The 21,185-nt window shown below is 46.6% G+C and overlaps 1 protein-coding gene across 2 annotated transcripts; it reads left to right on the forward strand.

Moving 5' to 3' along the window:
- Window positions 1-578: 578 nt before the first annotated feature.
- acot9.1 (acyl-CoA thioesterase 9, tandem duplicate 1) lies at window positions 579-20,622 on the forward strand. 2 transcript variants are annotated; one of them, XM_056299534.1, is made up of 16 exons: window positions 579-685; window positions 1,237-1,331; window positions 1,815-1,841; window positions 2,764-2,809; window positions 3,267-3,437; window positions 5,601-5,638; window positions 6,243-6,326; window positions 6,476-6,579; window positions 8,171-8,244; window positions 8,871-8,938; window positions 9,066-9,177; window positions 11,937-12,027; window positions 12,804-12,889; window positions 17,034-17,121; window positions 18,117-18,267; window positions 19,667-20,622. In XM_056299534.1, the coding sequence occupies exons 1-16, from the start codon at window positions 669-671 to the stop codon at window positions 19,720-19,722; spliced, it is 1,308 nt and encodes a 435-aa protein (XP_056155509.1). In that variant the 5' UTR covers window positions 579-668; the 3' UTR covers window positions 19,723-20,622. The 2 variants fall into 2 exon arrangements, with proteins under 2 accessions (XP_056155509.1, XP_056155510.1); XM_056299535.1 differs by lacking the exon at window positions 1,815-1,841.
- Window positions 20,623-21,185: the final 563 nt, after the last annotated feature.

The following is a 21,185-nucleotide window of genomic DNA, read 5'->3' on the forward strand; positions in this document are numbered from 1 at the left end:
GGTTATATTGCACCATGAGGCGACGTCGCTAACCGCTCGACTAAAGAGGGCCGGCCCGTTGGGTTTTCTGGTAGAAATCCCATTTCATAGGAGGGGTGTGACGAACCACTCCCCCTGGTGGATTGGTTGTTCTGTTCACCTTTATTGTGTCTCAGGTTGGGAGATGGTTCGTCAGACCTGACAGGACACGCCTGGGCCCGGTCGTGTCCTCCAGCATAAAGCTGCAGCCAGCTTTCAGTCTGTGGACTCTCCCTGCCACCCGTTGTGCTTTGCGTGTTGGTTTTCTTTTGCACTTGACAACAACCACCACATCAGCCAGTACACCCGCATGTGCACTGCCCTTACACCGCTGATTTACTGACACACACCTCCGTACTTTATTTTATGAAGTTTGTTCTTTATTTTGTAATAAATTATGCTTTACTGAATGGTTTTGATGTGTCCCCCCCCCCTCTTTGGGTTGCACCCTGTAGGGCCAGGGGGTCGCACGCATGCGCGTACTTCTCCAGAGGATACGTCATGTCGCAGGGGGGAGGGGCGAAGGAACAACGCGGAAGTGAGCTGCCTCGTCCGTTAGCGACCCCGCCGCAAGGAACCCGCTGCGCTCGGCACAGCTTCGTTTACTTCCGCCACCCTCCCGCGTCGTCTGCTTCTCTCCAAACCCAGGGATGATGCTGTCGCCGAGGTTAGTCGATTACGTTTTGGCGTCATTTTGAGGGCTGCTGTGGAGATGCTGCGTTTACAAACTAGTTAGCAAGCAATGCAAGCTGCGAAGAGAGAGAGAGGCGGGAGGGGGGGGGACCCGCATTTCCGTGCAGCTTCCTTCGCTGTTTCGCGATCAAAGTTAGTTTTGTCAGTGTACGCTGCTCCTACTGCTATGTGTTTGCTATCGGGGGAAGGTTTATCGCACCGGCGGAGGCGTTAGTTGACCCGCTGGGTATGAATCGGGCCCAGCTAGGGTGGGGATTATGTGCACTAGAGGTGCGCCAGCCTCGTAGTGAGTCATTCAGGAAAAATGTTCCCCTCAGTGTCTAGTGACCAGCAGCAGCTATCAGCCGATCAGAATGGCCCAGGCTTCTCGGCTCCTAGTTTTACACCTCCCCCGTCCCCCAACTGTTGACATGTAGGATGTCTGCGGACATCGACCAATGACATCTGAGGAATGCGGGTTTTGGTAACCAGAGCCCGTGACAAGTCGTCGTTTTCACTTCCTGTTTTGATCCACGTGGGTTACAGATTACTGTTGCTACGGTCGGCGGCGTCCTTGACAACCAGGGCGCTGTCTCAAGGGGGCGTGTCTGCCCGCGGCACAGCGCCGGATATGGTCGAAGGTAAGACGGCCATTTTTTTTCTTTTCTTTTTTTAAACAGTCTAGACCGGCGGTTCTCAATCAGGTCCTCAGGTACCAATAGTGCCAGGTGGTTCATTACATTCACCTGTTGTTCCGGGTCTAAACTGACCTTGGAGGCTGGGACACGTGGAGCAACGGGAACCCAGTTTTGACATTTTTGAGACCTGCTTTCTTTTCCTCAGGGGACCACATTCTGAAAGCAACATTTCCCAAAGCTATTTGGCACTTTAATCGCCCTAAACTGCAGCCTGTTTTGGAGCTTCCAGCCTTATGTTTGTACAGTATGTCATTCATGTTTATGGTGTAGCTTGTTTTTGTTTTTTTTTCCAAGTTACACATCAGGTCCTGAGCCAATGATTGAGAAAAAGAGAAAAAAAACCCAAGTGTTATGTTCCACTGTTCTACCCCTCCATCTTGCCATGACCCTTGACCCCATCTTTGATCCAATTTTGTTTCTCCGCAGGAAATGCACACTTACACGTGTCCAATGGTGTGTGTTGGTAAACCAAAATGAATCCTAATAATCTGTTCTATTTTAGTCTTAATTCTCCCCTAATTTACTTCTGAATAGATAAAAACCTTTCTGCATGTTTTATTTATTTATCTATTCATACATATGCTTGCACTCTCTTTCACACGCACCTACCTCCTTCTGTATATCTTGTCAGTTTTTCTGAGGACTTGGTTTGAGGCTAACCCGAGACTCTTCACGCCGCTCAGCAGAGCTCAACGCTCCCTTTGGCAGGCACTAGAGATGTTCTTTTGGAGATCTTGTACCCATAATGCTTCAGTATCTCTATGCTGGTCTTCTTACTTCATATTTGTTGCCATCTGGCTGTTGTATCTCTCCTTCCGCTGTAGTTTTGTGTTGTCTGGCAGCCAGAACCTCACCAGTCACATCTGTAACTGCAAGCGAGAAAGGCATCCGCACACACGAGTCCGTGTCAGATAAACAAACATTTTCAAATGAGCGACGTTTTCGGATCTCACGAGTTTGAAAATTGTACAAGAGATTAGAGGGTGATGATAAACACTGACATGCAAAATGACTTTTAGTTACTGTACCGCAAACTGCAAACATGTTAGTATATAAACAAATGAGACCGACTTGTTTAATTAATCTGTTCCAGCTATAGTTGATTTGGTTATTTATGTCAAGGCCTTGGCTAAGGAAGCATAAATAACAATAAAGCTCACTGATTTCCTGTTAGCATGATCGTTTGAGAAACACATGCACACCCACACACTTTAAAAACCTAAAGAGGGAACATGGAGTAAGATTACAGTTTACTGGTGTTCTGTGTGAGACAGTATGAAACATGAATCTTAAGTACATTTTACACATTAACATCTCTTAAGTTAACACACACACACGCAAAGGGTGATCTCTAAATATTTCTCTTTCATTACAGTGCGAAACAGGCTGAGGGAAATCGTGGGAGCTTCCACGAACTGGAGGTACTGGACAATCATTATTAAAATGTGTCATAATGAGATTTTTATCCACCTGCCACTGATTGGTGTTTGATGGACCTTGTCCATCAAACACATTTGTTAACAGTATAAATACCTAATTTAATACTAATACCTAACACTAATATCTACCTTAATACCTCATTCATACATAATGGCAGAGCAGGTATTCTTGCTTATGCCTTCAGTCTGGTGAATTGTGTTATTTATTGGCTTGTAAAACTAAATTTGCTGCGGACAAGACCATAATTGTGCTGACGGGATCTGTAAAATGTGTCGTTGTTGATGTCGATAAAGTTTAACTGAGATCAACAAAGTGAGTTATGGAGTTATGGGGTGAGAGATTATAGGTAAAAGCTGCAAAACAACCATACTGAGAGAATCCCTCTCTCTCTTCTTTGTATCCCCTCTCTCTCTCTGTCTCTCTGTCTCTCGACCATAGTGACCACCAGCAGGCACTAGCCGATCGCGTGTCACTGTCATCCATGCTAGCCAACTCTCAGAGCGACCTTCCCACCAAGAAGATGAAGGACAGTCGCCTGGAGGTTCACCTGCCCCTGGGCTCTCAGCCCCAACTCAGAGAAAAATACCTCACATTCCACAACACTGTCAGGTACAGCTCTGTGTGTTCTGGGGATGAGTATGGCTCTGGCGACATGAGGGTAGGAGATAGGTTTTTTTTTTGTGCCTCATTTGATATGACACATTTGTTTTGATATGGATTTATTATTATTGAGGACACTGCCGCTGCAACATTTCATTGGTTAACTTACATGAATGGACATTGACTGTATGAGTCAGGGGTGGCACGATGGCACAGTGGTTAGTGCGGTCGCCTCACAGCAAGAAGGTCCTGGGTTCGAGCCCCGGGGTAGTCCAACTACCCCAAGTTTGGACAACCCCGGAGTATTTGCATGTTCTCCCTGTGTCTGCGTGGATTTCCTCTGGGTGCTCTGGTTTCCTCCCACAGTCCAAAGACATGTAGGTCAGGTGAATCGGCCTTACCAAATTGTCCCTAGGTGTGAATGTGTGTGTCGGCCCTGTGATGGCCTGGCGGCCTGTCCAGGGTGTCTCCCCGCCTGCCGCCCAATGACTGCTGGGATAGGCTCCAGCATCCCTGCTACCCTGAGAGCAGGATAAGTGGTTTGGATAATGGATCAATACATGGATGTTCATCTTTGGTCCTGCTGCTGACAAGACTTGTTCAGTAAACTGGTGCAACACTAGTTGAATACTCACATCAGTGGTTTACTTTATAGAGCAATTACAATTTAATTTAGCAGATGCTTTATCCAAAGCAACGTACATCTGAGAGCTGATACAACAAAAGCAAGGATCTAGGCAGGAGAGAACAACATGAGTAAGTGCCATAAAGCTAAGTTCGAGTCCGATAGGATGTAGGTGCCAACAAGCAGTGCACCGAGGCAGTGTATAGACTGCATAGAGGCAGATTTTTTTCCCCCTTTCTTCAGTCCATCAAGTGCAGAAGTGTTTGCAAAAGAGCTGGGTCTTTAGTCTTTTCTTAAAGATTGAGAGGGACTTTGCCAATCAAACAGAGTTTGGTAACTCATTCCACCACCGCGGAACTACAGAAGACAAGAGTCTAGGTAGTGACTTAGGGCCCTGTTGTGGTGGTAGTACCAGGCCCCTTTCATTGGCAAAGCATAGTGAGCAGGAGGGAGCGTAGACCTGAATGAGGGAGTTCAGGTAGCCGGGAGCTGTTTTAGTTGCTTTTGTGTAAGCGAGTGTCAGGGTTTTGGATTTGTTGTGGGCAGCAACTGGGAGCCGGTGGAGGGGTGTGAACCATCTGTCCTTCCACATTTCTCTCCTTGACACCATATCTACCCATCACCTCCTCATAACCTCTGTTCCCTTCACCAACATGCCCACCGAAGTCTGCTCCAGTCACTACTCTCCTCCTTGGGTACCCTCTCCACCACTTCATCCTACTCACTCCAGAATTCCTCTTATTCTTCCATCTCACACCCAACTTGCGGGGTATATGCGCTGATAACGTTCATCGTCACACCTTGATTTCCAGCTTTTCTCTTCACCTCCAACGCTCTTTTCACCCTCAACACACTCTTGACATACTCTTCCTTCAGAATTACCCCTACTCCATTTCTCCTCCCATTCGCACCATGGTAGAAGATTTTGAACCCACCTCCGATGCTCCTGACGTTACTCCCCTTCCACCTGGTCTCTTGCACACACAGTATGCCTACCTTCCTTCTCTCCATCATATCAGCCAGCTCTCTCCCTTTACCAGTCATCGTGCCAACATTCAAAGTTCTGAGTCTTACCTCCACACTCCTGCCCTTCCTCCTCTCCCGCTGCCTCTGGACATGCCTTCCTCTTCTCCTTCTCCTTCGCCCAACAGTAGCACAGTTTCCACCGGCACCCTGCTGGTTAACAGTACCGGTGGCAGTCGTTGGTAACCCGGTCCTCGATCAATCCGGTATAGAAATCTGATTTATGATCTGCAGATTATTTGGGAAAGGTTTTACTCCGGATGCCCTTCCTAACGCAACCCTCCCCATTTATCCGGGCTTGGGACCGGCACTAAGAATGCACTGGCTTGTGCATCCTCAGTGGCTGGGTTTTACACAACAGTAAAGATATGTCTCTCTTTTTTCTTTTTTCTTTTTTTTGTTGCAATTATTCTCAATAATGGTACATATGCATACAACAGATATGCATGCACACACCCATGTGCACACACACACACACACGTACTTATCGCCACTACAGGAATTCATCGCTGCCTCTTTTTCAGGTTTGGGAGGATCCTGGAGGACCTGGACAGCTTAGCAGGTATCACATAATATGTCATTTGAAATGTTAAGGGGGAAAGCAGTAACAGCTTGAGTTTATGTATTTTGCCAGCCACAATGGCAGTTGACCACCCACGAGTCTGCGGTTCCATTGCTGGTTGCAGTTTCCTAACAGTTAGTTATTACTGTTCAGAATCAGAAATACTTTATTCATCCCCGAGGGGAAATTGGATCCTATTACAGACACTCACACGCTAGTGAAGAAAAACTAACAAGATACAAGATAACAAGAAAATAGAAATGAATAGAAGTAAGAAAAACAGAAATACATAGAAATAGAAGAGAAAATAAGAAATAGAAATAAGAATAAAATGTGCACCATGCTCCACCATATAACACCATATATAATGTGTATATATATATACACACACACATATATACACATATATACACACATATATATACACACACACATACATACATATACATACATACATATATATATATATATATACACACAGACACACACATATATATATACACACACACACATACATATATATATACATCTCAAAATACAAAACCTGCTGGATATGACATGACGTCCCCTCACCTGTGTGTTCTCTCTCTTGCTTTGTCTTCAGTGCTTATATCTTACTCACACACCCATAATGAAGCTCTGCCGAGGTCGCCCCTGTCCATTGTCACCGCCCTGGTGGACAAGATAGGTATGGTAACTTTGCAACCTCACCTGAACTGCATCTTTTTCAGTGATCGGTTTCGAGTCCAAATCGTCCCACGTTTCCAACTGTTCTGTTGCTCGAGACATGTTTATGCTGGGACAGAAATTTTAATTTTGTTGTTTTTGACGAGACAGACATGAGAAAGCACATTATCTACCCTGACTGCGACATCAAGTTCACCGGTCATGTGACGTGGGTGGGAAAGACCTCCATTGAAGCAAAGATGCACGTGTCCCAGGTTGGCACTCTTATTACTACATACACACCAAAATTTCAAAATAAAAGCTAGCTTGCCGATACTCTTAACAGTTCTAAATTTGTCTAACATGCACACAGACGTGCTCTGGATGTTAACAACACTTTGTATGTTCCAACCGGTTTTTATCTGCAGAGGTTCATCTTAGTGTAGTCCTACACGGTGACGGACTGGCCATCTGGAATTTGGGTAAATGCCAGAAGGGTCGCGGCCGACCATTGGCCCTTTGGGCTGCTCAGAATGAATTGTTATAGTGGGAGGGGGAATCAGAATGAAAAAATAATAAACATATTTATGATTTATATATGATTAATTTACTCAATTTTTTTTCTTCAGAATCATGAATAAACACATTTCCCTTGAATCTCCTTGTTGCAGTGCGATGTAGCGCTTATGTTTGTTGTACGTAGGCTATGCCTATGGGGCAGAACACAGTAGTCCGGGGGCATCTGGGTAGCGTAGCGGTCTATTCCGATGCCTACCAACACAGGGCTCAGCGGTTCGAATCCCCGTATTACCTCCGGCTTGCTCGGGTGTCCCTAAAGACACAATTGGCCGTATCTACAGGTGGGAAGCCGGATGTAGGTATGTGTCCTGGTCGCTGCACAAGCGCCTCCTCTGGTCGGTCGGAGCACCTGTTCGGGAGGAGGGGGACTGGGGGGAATAGCGTGATCCTCCCATGCGCTACGTCCCCCTGGCGAAACTCCTCACTGTCAGATGAAAAGAAGCGGCTGGCGACTCCACATGTATCGGAGGAGACATGTGGTAGTCCGCAGCCCTCCTCGGATCGGCAGAGGGGGTGGAGCAGCGACCGGGACGGCTCAGAAGAGTGGGGTAAGTGGTACAATTGGTGAGAAAAAGGGGGAAAAATCCCCAAAAATTAAAAAAAAAAGAACACAGTAGTCCAGCTAGCTCTAGCTAAGATGGAAATTTTTCAAGAAAATGAACGAGGGTACTAAACGAACAGGGGGGGGGGGGCTGTGCTGTGCACTTAACATATTTTGTAAAGCCTATTATGTATTATTGTGGCCATCCGGTGCTCTGTATGGCTATAGCCTACGTATATGTTTATGTGCTTGTCACAGTGTTCGGTTTTTCAGCGGGTGGAGCTTCCTTTCATAATACTGTTTACATCGGTATTACAGAATTTAGGCTTCCTTTTGTGCTGCTTCGTAATCTAGGTACTATAAATGTAATTTGATACCACTGAAGCAATGTTTCGATCACTGTGTTTGGTCTGCTCTAGCCTATTTCCTCTGATACAGACTGTTTTACTCTCATTGATCGGTGATTGACACAAAATTACGTTAGACAATTTACTGTATTCATTTAATAATACTGAAATTCATTTGTAATTTATTCATTTATATTCATTTATACTTATTTACGCGTTTATTTCCTCTTCAAATAACGGTGTTGAGGTTGGCGCTGGGTTTGGAAATAGGGCCGTCGGGCCAGTAAATGTTGCAAATGCCAGGGCCGTTTTTTGACCCCAGTCTGGCACTGGTCCTACAGGCTCCTGTTGCTGGTGGAGATACTCTGACCGTTTGACTTTGTGTGCTTTCTCCTTCAGTACTATGATGGCACCTACAATCCCGTGCTGGATGCGACATTTGTAATGGTGGCCAGAGACCCAGAGAACAAGAGGTAGGATACACGGTAATGTCTCTGTCTGTCCACCCACCACCCCATCCATCCCTGAATCCATATGTTTGCCTGTCCATCCTAGAATCTGTACATTCATCCATCCATCCCAGAATCTATCTGCTCATCCATCCATCCTAGAGCCTATCTGCTTATCCATTAATTACAGAATCCGTTACTTCTCTCTAACTCATATCCGTGTTGCCTCTAATCAGTTTTTTTTTGTGTGTGGGTTTCTGTCGCTTTCTTTTTAATCCCTTGTTTTTTTTTTTTTGTTTTTTTTTTTTTGTTTTGGCAGGCTAAGCTAACTGCTAGCCGGCAGTTCCGACAGTCATCCTGGTGTTCGCTGTCTTGGACAGTGATTTTTTTTTTCTTTTTTAGTTTAGATATATGTGTTAGTTTGGATATATGTGTTCTTGGAGTTTTTGGGTATGTGTTGTAGTCTTTGTGTTGCACTGCTGTGGGCAGCGATGTTTGGTTTCATTTCATGTGTGCAAGTGCATGAAAGTAAAGGACAAAGTTTCTCATTTCTGATTCTGATTTTCCTTGTTCGTCTCTCTCTTTCTGTCTCTCTGTCGCACTCTCTCTCTCTCTGTCTATCTCTGTCTTTCTGCCATCTTATCATTCAGGGCAGCTTATGTGAATCCACTGAAACCAGAAGGGCCGGAGGAGGAGAAACTGTTCCAGGAGGGCGAGAGTAAGCGAAGACTCAGAAACACAATACCTCTCAAGGTCACGGTAACAGACTCCTTGTGACGGTAACTTGGTCTTTTTTCGTCTTCATTTGTTTGTGTGTGTTGTGTGTGTGTGTGTGTTGGCTCTAGTCAATAGGGCCCGCCGGGTGGAGCTGAGCACAGCGTCCCTGCTGAAGGTGGCCCCTACCGCTGAGGAGAGGAATATCGTCCACACTCTCTTCCTCAACACCTTGGACAACAAGTATGTGGGTGCAGCAGGGTTATCAAATCAGTCTCATAAAATCAGTCTCGTAAACGTATTAACCATTAATTTAATATTTTACAGTCAAACAACTAAAACTGATGGAATAATCAAATCACTCTCATAAAATCAGTCTCCTAAATTTATGGCTAGTTAGAACTGAACCCTTCAAGCTGATGCAGTACTCAGTGTTGCACCAATCTGAGTACTTTAATTGGCAGAGGATGGCGTCAGTGAGTACTGTCACACAACAGGCAGGACCACAGCTTATTCCAATGAAACAATTTATTAAAACAGCACTAATTATCTAATTAATACTGATCAGCTACAGTCAATGATGAGCAGCAATGTGATTAGCAAGGCACAAAGGGTGATATGAGGTAACTAGGCTGTGCAGACGTGTGTGTGTGTGTGTGTGTGTCTTTCTGTGTTTGTGTGCACCGAAAGAAGGAGGTGTTTGTGAGTTAAATCCTGCAGACGAGATGGCGCACGGCGATAGGTGTGATAAGATTGAGGCGCAAGGGTTGGTGAGAAAAGGGGAGAAGAAGAGATGGAGATGCATGCGCAACCTATCTACCGAGGTGGCGAACAAAGAGAGACACGTGGAAGCAGCGAAAGACTTGTGTAGACGGTCTGTCTAGCAACATTCCTGTGGTTCAGTGTGCGCGGCCGATGAGCGAATGAATTCAAACAACAGCACTTTTTTAAAGTAACAAGGGAAGAGTCAGACGAAAGGAAAAATTAAAGGGAAAAAGTTAGAAACTAACAAGCTGCCCATGTAACACTTCCTACGTGAACCACAGCGTTCCTCTACATCATGCATGAGTTCGAAACCAATGCTACTAAAATATTAAGGCTAGAGGGGGCGTCCGGGTGGCGTGGCGATCTATTCTGTTGCCTACCAACACGGGGATCGCCGGTTCGAATCCCCGTGTTACCTCCCCGGCTTGGTCGGGCATCCCTACGGACACAATTGGCCGTGTCTGCGGGTGGGAAGCCAGATATGGGTGTGTGTCCTGGTCGCTGTACTAGTGCCTCCTCTGGTCGGTCGGGGTGCCTGTTTGAGGGGGAGGGGGACCTGGGGGGGGACAGCGTGATCCTCCCACGTGCTACGTTCCCCCTGGTGAAACTCCTCACTGTCAGGTGAAAAGAAGCGGCTGGCGACTCCACATGTATCAGAGGAGGCATGTGGTAGTCTGCAGCCCTCCCCGGACCGGCGGGGGGGTGGAGCCGTGACCGGGACGGCTCAGAAGAGTGGGGTAATTGGCTGGGTACAAATGGGGGGGGGTCCCTAAAAAATACTAAGGCTAAATCTTGTAGCTACGCCATTAAGATGAACTACGCCCAGATCCCAGCCTTATTTGAGACTGCTCTTCCGCGGCAGTCAGAGGTGCATCCTTAGTTGTCCAACAAACAGTGCGGGGTTCAGGTTTGGGAAAACGGTTTCTTTTCCTGGTTGTCTGGCATCGAAACACGGCTTCACACGAGGACAGTCTCTTTTCTTTCAGTAGCTCATCGTCAGCGGAAAATCCTTAGCGCTCCGTCTGTCGTATGATGGTTTTGCAGGAGTCGTAGTTGCGATAGCGTTGACGTTTAAGAAGTAACAAAACTAGGTTATCTGTTATTACTACCCCTACTACTACTACTACTACTACTACTTTTGGCTGCTCCAGTTAGGGGTCGCCACAGCGGATCATCCGTTTCCATCTCTTCCTGTCCTCTGCATCTTCCTCTGTCACGCCAGCCACCTGCATGTCTTCTCTCACCACATCCATAAACCTCCTCTTTGGCCTTCCTCTTTTCCTCTTCCCTGGCAGCTCCATATTCAGCATCCATCTGTTATCTGAACTGCTTATCCTGCTCTCAGGGTCACGGGGATGCTGGAGCCTATTCCAGCAGTCATTGGGCGGCAGGCGGGGACACACCCTGGACAGGCCGCCAAGCCATCACAGGGCCCACACACACACACACACACACACACACATTCATACCTAGAGATAATTTAGTACGGCCGATTCAGCTGACCTACATGTCTTTGGACTGTGGGAGGAAACCAGAGCCCCCAGAGGAAACCCACGCAGACACGGGGAGAACATGCAAACTCCACACACAGGACGACCCGGGACGACCCACCAAGGTTGAACTACCCTGGGGCTCGAACCCAGGACCTTCTTGCTGTGAGGCGACCGCGCTAACCACTACATATTCAGCATCCTTCCCCCAATATACCCAGCATCTCTCCTCCACACATGTCCAAACCATCTCAATCTTGCCTCTCTTGCTTTGTCTCCAAACCGTCCAACCTGAGCTGTCCCTCTAATATACTCGTTCCTAATCCTGTCTTTCTTCATCACTCCCAATGAAAATCTTACCATTTTCAACTCTGCCACCTCCAGCTCCACCTCCTGTCTTTTTGTGTGTACCACTGTCTCCAAATATAACATAGCTGGTACACTTCTGTGTGTGTGTGTCAATGACACATGGAAAGGCCTACCACACATTTGGTGAGACTGGTAGAGCTTGAAAAGCTGGTTTGCATGGACACTTAAATGTTCTGTGTGTGGTAAACAAGGGTCTCTGTCTGTATGCGGCTTTTGGGTGTTTAACTGACTTTTCATGGGACAAATTATATATCACACACACACACACACACCCGAGAGCATACATACACAGTAGACAGGTAAAAGGGGCGGTGCAGACTACAGGAATGTGTCCACAACTGTTTCTTTTGTGTGTGTGTGTGTGTGTGTCTCCTCCAGAACAGTGAGTTTCCGCAGCAGAGTTTTGCCTCCGAACTCGGTGTGGATGGAGGACGCTAAGATCAAAGGGCTGGAGATCTGCCATCCTCAGGTGACAGGAAGGAAGTGGAGCGGAGGGAGGGAGGAGAGATTTTAGTCATTGTACCTTCTAATAATTTGCTGATGAAGGTGAACACTTCAGTTCCTTTATCACCACAATTACAAGCAGCCAGCCACCAACAGTATAGTAGAGGTCAGGGGTCAGGTCCCTTAACGCCTCTTCTGTGTTCCTGTGGCTGCAGGATGTGTAGCTGCTGTGTTTGTGCAGAACAATAAGTCACACCGCAGCTGCAGTGTTGAGTTGTTTCTGTCATCCTTAGTAATTCTCTACATTTTTGACATTATTGCGTGCTCTTTGTGGGTTTGTTTTTCTGCTATTAAACATATTTGGTACCTCTGATAGTCCTCCGGTCATGATGTTTTATGAATTACCAGGGAAGTCCATCAACCAGAGTAGTGGCAAGACCTCATTCTTCCTAGATGGGGACATTGACTGTAGCGGTGGCTGATGCTAACTCCCCCCCCCCCCTTGTTTTGTGTGGAGAGTTGTCTCAGTAATTTAATGATAATAATCATCATCATCATCATCATCATTATATTTATATAGCGCTTTTTGTGCGTTTGTGCACAAATTTGTGCATTCTGTCCAAATATCTGTATATCATTGACTGTGTACACATGTTTTCCAATTAATGTCCAACTTGTGTGTGTGTGTGTGTGTGTGTGTGTGTGTGTGTGTGTGTGTGTGTGTGTGTGTGTGTGTGTGTGTGTGTGTGTGTGTGTGTGCGTGCGTGTGCGTGCGTGCGCGTGCGTGCGTGTGTTGTCTAGGAGAGGAACATTTTCAACAGGATATTTGGAGGGTTTCTGATGAGGAAGGCCTACGAGCTGGGCTGGACCAATGCCTGTTCCTACGGGTGAGTTCTTATGTGAAAAGAGACACACACACACACACACACACAATAAGCGAGACCTGTGTGTCTTTACCATCTAACGTGAACCTATACCTTCCAACCGAAGCTGAGGACGAGGGAGCAGGTTGAACGATAGCCCACCTAAACTCACCTTACCAACCTTCATATATGTGGAATTGAGTTTAAGTCAAGTCCATTTTATTTGTATAGCCCAATATCACAAATGACAAATTTGCCTCAAGGGGCGTCACAGCAACGCAACATCCTGTCCTTAGACCCTCACATCGGATAAGGAACAACTCCCTAAGAAATAAAAAAGCCCTTTAACACGGAGAAAAAAGAGGAAGAAACCTCAGGAAGAGCAGCAGAGAAGGGATCTCTCTCCCAAGACGGACAACGTGCAATGGATGTTGTGTTTACACAATTTACACAATACAACATTGAGAGAGGATAACACAATTATAATGGACTTATAAGATATGTAGCGCCGCATTATGTAATAACGCCGCATTATGTAATAATGTAATAAATTTTCACATCATTATGTAATAACGCCACGGTTTTTTTTTTTCAAATCAAGACATACATTTTGGTGGTTTATTACATAATGCACCAAATTATTACATTTTCTTCATAAAAAAGTGTAACATCCGCATTTTGTAATAAGTTGTTACATATTGCACCGGTTATTACAAAATGCGGATGTTACACTTTTTTATGAAGAAAATGTAATAATTTGGTGCATTATGTAATAAACCACCAAAATTTATGTCTTGATTTGAAAAAAACGTGACGTTATTACATAATGATGTGAAAATTTATTACATTATTACATAATGCGGCGCTACAAGATATGTGAAGAATATGATGAGGAGGATGCCAAGCAGTGTCCAGACACCACCGGATCAGCCCAGGACCTGAGCCACGCGACCACCATCACCATTTAGACCTGACAGGAGGACAGACTGCACATGCACACAGGGGAGACTCACACCACACCATTCACACACACAGGAGGGGAGAAAGGAGAAGACCTCGTTCAGAGAGCGAGAAAAGACATGTGAGAGAGAAGAGAACAGTTTGCCGTATTCGATAATCTATACGCCATAATCTCGCCGACAGAACAGTGTTTGGTAAATTCATTGAGACAGAAACTGACCCGTGTGTTGACCTGACCCAGTGTAGTCTTGATCATGTGACTTTGCTGTTTGCTAGATGAGGTAACATGGAAACTGATGTAGGTTTAATGTGGATAGGGTCTTTCAAAGCTTAAGGTTAAATGAATAGCCGTCTGAAAAGTAGGCTGGGTTTAGTTGGTAGTATTTTTGGATGTTTGCTTTATGGTGACTTAATCGTTCAAGAAACAACCGTAAGAATCCCAGGTTGAACTAGAAACCCCCATCTCAGTGCTATGATAAAGGCAGAGCAAAACATCTGGTAGCATAAATAAGCAGGCAGGTTGTGTTACTTACTGATCCAGTAGAAAGAATGCCAGCTGAATGTCGGTTTGGAGCCCTCTCAAGTCCCAGGTGTTGTATCCAACTCAGTTTCCCTGTCAAGATCTGTTTCCCCCCCAGCCAGAGTTTGATACAACACTGGGACGCCCGATTAACCTTAGTCTAACCTCAACCTAACTCTAACCTTAACCCAGCATTTACCTTAATCTCATCATAACTGATGCCTAACTTGTTTCCATGCAGATGTTTTCATCTGGCTAGGGGGAAGCACATCTCGATGGGGAAACAGAGTTCAGTACAACACTGGACCCCATCCGAGGTTCACTCTTATTTTACCTCTGTTTGTATCACTCTCTCTCTTCACCTTCTTTGCCTCCTCTGTCAACGGGGTTCTTTTTCTCTTGCTGGGTAGTTTCCACTGTCACTTCTGTTGTTCAACCGTCCGCCATTTCCACTACTCAGGATGGCTACCGATAGTTACTGGGGAAAACACAAGCGCTATCCTCTACCTATTTTGGTTGTGCAATGGTTGATGTACTTCCTTTGTGCTGTATATCGAGCCTTCATTTTCCTGCGAGATCGTACCCGGTGGCAGACAGAATTTGATCCCCTATAAGCCTGAAAGCAAGGCTTATAGGGAACCAGTCTAAATACCAATGGTGTCATTATTCTATAGCCATTACACTGTGCAATCAACATTCACTTCATAATGACAAGTTAAAGCCAAAAAGTTGTCTACTGCTGCTTTAAAGCTCTGATCCAGCAAAGCAATTTTATTTAAAGAGACCTTGACAAAATAAATCAAATCCAGAGCAATTAAATTGACTTAAGATATGACATGGCATAAACTTTTCTTTTTTTTGGGGGGGTTACATTTATTAGACAGCGACAGTGAACAGGCAGACAGGAAATGGGGGAGAGAGGGGATGATATGCAACAAAGGGTGCCGGCTGGAATCAAACCAGTGACGGTTACAACCATGTGGTTTGCGCTGTAACCATTTGGCTACAGGAGAGCAAATAGCATAAACTTTCTTTTGGGTTTTGGTTCATGAAATAGCCACTGGAGTTTCCTCTGAACAAGACTCTTATGGGCTTGTAGCCAAACCATGTAGAGTCTAATTCAGTGGTAGAACTTGACAAATTTACGCTGTAACCACAAACGAGTTTTAACAAGGTTGCTCCTTCAGGGAGTTAATATAAGCTGAAGAAAATAACCATCATGTGAAAATGTTAATATAAACGGCACCAGATCTGGGATAAATTGCTTCCGAGTGTGCTCTTTCTCAACTTCGCTTCAATTCTCTTCATCGACTTCAGCTCTGCCTTTAATACAATTCAACGCCACCAGATGATTAAGAAACTCCACCACTTCAACATCTTTCCACTCCTCATCCACTGGGTCCACAACTTCCTCAGCAACAGACCACGTGCTGTAAGAATAGGCACAGTAACATCATCAACCATCATCACCAACACCGGAGTCCCTCAGGGCTGTGTCCTCAGCCCTTTTTTTTTTTTGCACTCTCTACACAAACGATGGCATCAGTACTTCACCCATCACCACTTACTACAAATACTCTGATGATACTACCATACTGGGACTACTTAATGACAATAACTCCATCACAGCCTATCAACACTTCATTTCTTCTTTTACACAATGGTGCATGGACAGCTACCTCCAACTGAATGTGGACAAGACAAAAGAACTGGTCATTAACACACCAAACACACCCCTCACTGGACTGAACCCCGTCTCCATCCATGGCAAGACAATAGAACAGGACAATGACTTCAAATATCTTGGACTGACTTTAGACAGTAAACTCAGCTTTGATCGACGCATATCCATAAACGATCCCGCCAGAGACGCCACATCATCTGCAAGTTCAGAGCACTTTCTGTTGCTCCTCGCCTCCTGTTGTTACTTTACAAAAACATCATCCAGCCCATCCTGCTGTACTGTTCCCCCTGTTTGTATACCATGCTGACCGTCCATTATCCAAGCCGCTGGAGCCTATCTATCCCAGCAGTCATTGGGCAGCAGGCGGGGAGACACCCTGGATGTTGACCATCTCCAACAAAAACAAGCTTACCAGGATCAGGTGTGCTGCCTCCAAGATCATCCACTCCTCCACACCCAACCTCTCAGACATGAACGGCAGAGCCATCACACACTTTGCACTCACAGTAGTGGATGACACCGATCTTGCTTTGGCAGAAGTTTTGCCCCTTCTGCCATAGCAGCACAACAAATAACTGCCTCACGGACCTAGCATAGAGCCAGATTTATCTGTGAATGTGAGTAAATGTTGTGTTGCTGTGTTTACGAATGTTGTGTGTCTGTGTATCTGTATGTATATCTGTATGATGCGGTGTGGGTATCTGTATGTTTCTGTGCATGTACTGGCTGTGAAAACACATTTCCTGCAAGACAATAAGACTATAGTATATCTAAGTCTGCGTGGTACTTCCTTCAGTACTAGTAATGCGTGCAGCACCACTGCTGTGTGAACCAAGGTTGATAAAGCTGACTTAAAGAAAAGGTACAGCGTGTGAGCTAAGTGTCGGGACTTGTCTTGTAGTATAAAACTGTACCATTTTTGGCCGCTGAAGCAAAATTTGTTCTTTTCTGGAACCCGAGTGCGACACTTTTTTCACTTTTCCAAAATGTATTTGGTGTTATAGAAGATGCAGACCCAGACTGGTGGCCGTGGATGATATCCTGTTCCAGAAGCCCGTGGAAATCGGCTCCTTACTGCTGTTCTCCTCACAAGTGCGTGTGCACGTGTGTGTGTGTGTGTGTGTGTGTGTCTGTGCTTCAGGAGTCCTAGACAATGTTTAGAGACTGACACAACTCATCCCCATGTTACCCTCGGCTTGGTCGTGCGTCCCTGCAGACACAGTTGGCCATGTCTGCGGGTGGGAAGCCGGATGTGGGCGAGTGTCCTGGGGTCTCATTTATAAAACAGTGCGTAGGATCCGTACTAAAAGTGTACGTGCACACAAAAGCCAAAAAATGGCGTGCACCCAAAAAAAAAAAAAAATCAGACTTAAACGTGTGAGAGGCGCCATTATACAACGTGGCTTCAATTCGCCACCTCGCCATCTGCGTTTACGCACAGGTGTGCACGTTCTCCCGTCGAGTTTGTTTTTATGGGGCGCAAATTTTGGGTGGGAAGTGGCGTGCTCCTCCTCTTCGAGGCTCCATTTTGTGCGTACGCAACGGTTATAAATGAGACCCCTGGTCGCGGCAGTAGCGCCGCCTCTGGTCAGTCGGGGCGCCTGTTCAGGGGGGAGGGGGAATAGCGTGATCCTCCCATGCGCTACGCCCTCCCTGGGGAAACTCCTCACTGTCAGGTGAAAAGAAGCGGCTGGTGACTCCACATGTATCGGAGGAGGCGTGTGGTGGTCTGCAGCCCTCCCCGGATCGGCAGAGGGGGTGGAGCAGAGACCGGCACAGCTCGGAAGAGTGGGGTAATGGGGCCGGATACAATTGGGGGGGAAAAAATAGAGGGGGGGGGGACTATGTTCAAACCAGTTTAATTGGGCTGGGGCTGCATGGCGTTCAAATAACAACGAGCTGGGCGGTCTGGCTGCTGTGTGCTGTGACCGCAGTAATCGGGAGTGGGAGGAGGATTGTGAGTCATTCGTTTAAAAACAACGACACTTTATTTCAAAACAACCACATACGTATTAGTCATATCTCCAGAGAGCTGAACCAGTAAAATAACACCAGATCCAGTGCTGACAGCCTTCTCCATCCACCAGGTGTGTTACACAGAGGGGAACAACATCCAGGTCAGAGTTCACACTGAAGTTCTGGACCCGCTGACCCGGCAGCACAACACCACCAACATCTTCCACTTCACCTTCGCCTCAGACAGCCAAGTCCCCAGCATCGTGCCGAAGACCTACGGAGGTTTGTAGAGTCCCGTTAGTAACGATTTCAGCCTAACCGTGCACAGTCCGTCACCGTTACACTATGTTGTGCAGACGCGAGGGTTTCAACCAGAACCACTCCGGCCCACAGAACCACGCCAGCCTCGCTTTTGTTTCCAGGTGGGAAGTTGGCACATGGTGTTGGAGCTCCATGAGTAAAAGTAAAGCAGAAAAGTGCCTTATGGCACTCTCATCGTGTTGTCTGTCATCCAGTCGGATGAGAACGGAGACGGGTCTTGGTCCTTCCGCCGGCTTCTGTTAGTAAACTGTACATGAGGAAAATGCAGCTAGACTGAGCCTTTTTTTTTTTCTTAACTCTTGTTTTTGTCGCTCCCTCTCCAAAAGAGCAGAGCAAGCGCTCTCCACTGATCCACGTCGTAAAAAGAAATGACAAACTGACATTTCTGGCGGAAGAAGTTGGCTGATGGGGCGTCCGGGTGGCGTAGCGGTCTGTTCCGTTGCCTACCAACACGGGGTCGCCGGTTTGAGTCCCAGTGTTACCTCCGGCTTGGTCAGGCGTCCCTAAAGACGAGTGGGAAGCCGGATGTGGGTATGTGTCCTGGTGGCTGCACTAGCGCCTTCTCTGGTCAGTCAGGGCACCTGTTTGGGGGGGGGATAGCGTGATCCTCCCACGCGCTACCCCCCCTGGTGAAACTCCTCGCTGTCAGGTGAAAAGAAGCGGCTGGCGACTCCACATGTATCGGAGGAGGCATGTGGTAGTCTGCAGCCCTCCCTGGATCGGCAGAGGGGGTGGAGCAGCAACCGGGGATTGCTCGGAAGAGTGGGGTAATTGGCCAGATACAATTGGGTAGAAAAGGGGGGGGGGGGATCAAAAAAAAAAAGAAGTCGGGTGATGCCCTTAACCACAGCAAAAAAGACACTTGCGGCACCTCTGTCCGAGTCGGCAAACTCCAGATTCACCAAGCAAGTTCGGTCTGATAGAATCCTGAATGGGCATCAATGGCCCATTCAGGATTCAGGATGTGGGAAGCCACATCCGACTTCCCACCCACAGACATGGCCAATTGTGTCTGTAGGGACTTCCGACCAAGCCGGAGGTAACACGGGGATTCGAACCACTGATCCCCGTGTTGGTGAGCGATGCAATAGACCGCCACGCCACCCGGATGCCCCCAAATGAAGATTTTCAGTTTGCTGCTTTATTACAGTGCTACTGAGGGAGGCCTAGATGCTGCAGATGGTCACGATCTAGCAAAGAATACCTTCATCACAAAGACGCCAAACACTACTGAATTTGTGTATTGTGGATCATTTTATATTCTACTGATTGTCACCGTGTCAAAATGGACACGCGCTTGATTCCTCCACTGTCTGACACAGCCACTGAGTCGAATGTCTCTGGGTCGTTTTCTCCGTAGAGTCGATGCTGTATCTGGATGGGAAGAGACACTTCAACCAGACTTTGGTGCACTGAAACACCGCGTTTACCGTTACCCAACACGCTGACTTCCTGCCAAAGCCTTACGGCGGCCAGCCGATGCATCACGCCCACCCCCGAGTGACAGAAGGCATGTGTGTGTGTGTGTGTGTGTGCGTGCGTGAGTGAGAACACAGTTGTGCATGCACTTACATGGAAGAAAGATGGACGGCATTTACTACACAGAACTTTGATATAGTTAGTTACTATTATATTATTATTTTATGAATATATACATAATTAGTTACACGATGGTTATTTGTGATGTCTGACTTCCTGTTTACTTCTGGATTCTGAGAGTGACATTTTGGGCAACATTTGGCGTGGGACCGACCGTGGATGCTGCGGGAGTCCTCGCTTTCCGTTTTCGCTTCATTTATAACGCTTATTATCTTTTACGACCAGCGTTAGACGTTGCCACGGGCCACCACCACCACCACCACCACCACCCAACTGTTGATCTTATCTCACTGCAGCTTTTATTCTGCCCCACCAGCCAAGTTGGCAGGTAACCAGCCACCACGTCAAGCATCTGTTCCTGCTTTGTAAAATTATATTCAAGCGGTGAAAGATTAGAGAACATTTGATGGAGTTAAGAGTCTGGTACTCACTGTGACCAGTTAACTCCCCCCCCCCTCCCCCCAGGTTCAAGTTGATATGATTTATTATAATCCATGGTCTCCACTCCATCAGTTACTGAATGTTTTTAATGTTCTTATGCATCTGCTACGCACAAAACTTCGTTACAGCTACCCGGACCTCTTTTTTTACTATTTTGGTGTGATGCATTTTGTTGCATGCGTATGACTGTCTCGTCGACGGGTGACGGGAAGGTGTCGTTCCAGCTGGCTATCCATTCAGTGTCACAGAGAAGAAATAAATGAGCTATTTATCTTCACCATCGCTCTGTTGTCTTTGCTTGTCTAACACTGAACCTCACCTCCTCGCCTAGGTCGCCCCTGCAGGGTTTCGGTTGGCCGTGTTTGTTTAAAGCACGGGGGCGCTACTCCACGTGCAGTTCTGTGGTTCTCCGCTAGCTGGGGATTTTGTGCCTTTCCATTGTCGAGATGCGTTGATCATCTGCAAGGCCACGATGTCCCCCGGTCCATAACATCAGCCTATCGATGAACGCTCCCAGGACTACTGCTGCCCGTAGGAGTAGCAGGATTTGTTATGGAGGTTTACTGCCCTGTTGTCTCCTGACGAGGAGGGTGTTGCTCTTCACCACACACGACCGGTCATTCATCGTGGAGGGGCTATATTTTATGATGCTGGGGTGTATGGAGACCAGGTCTAGGATGCCACGAAAGGCCATGTAGGAAAGGTACTACCTCTATACTTAACCCCTTAACCCATTAACGTTGAAAACGGAAGTAAAAATGAGTCTTCGGTTGTCTGGTTTACAGTCTGTGTTAGGTTTGTTCTGCTCTTTCAAAAGGTTTAAGCTCTCAGAGAGGATC

Source organism: Lampris incognitus, chromosome 19 (genome assembly GCF_029633865.1).
Source record: "Lampris incognitus isolate fLamInc1 chromosome 19, fLamInc1.hap2, whole genome shotgun sequence".
Lineage (NCBI taxonomy): Eukaryota > Metazoa > Chordata > Actinopteri > Lampriformes > Lampridae > Lampris > Lampris incognitus.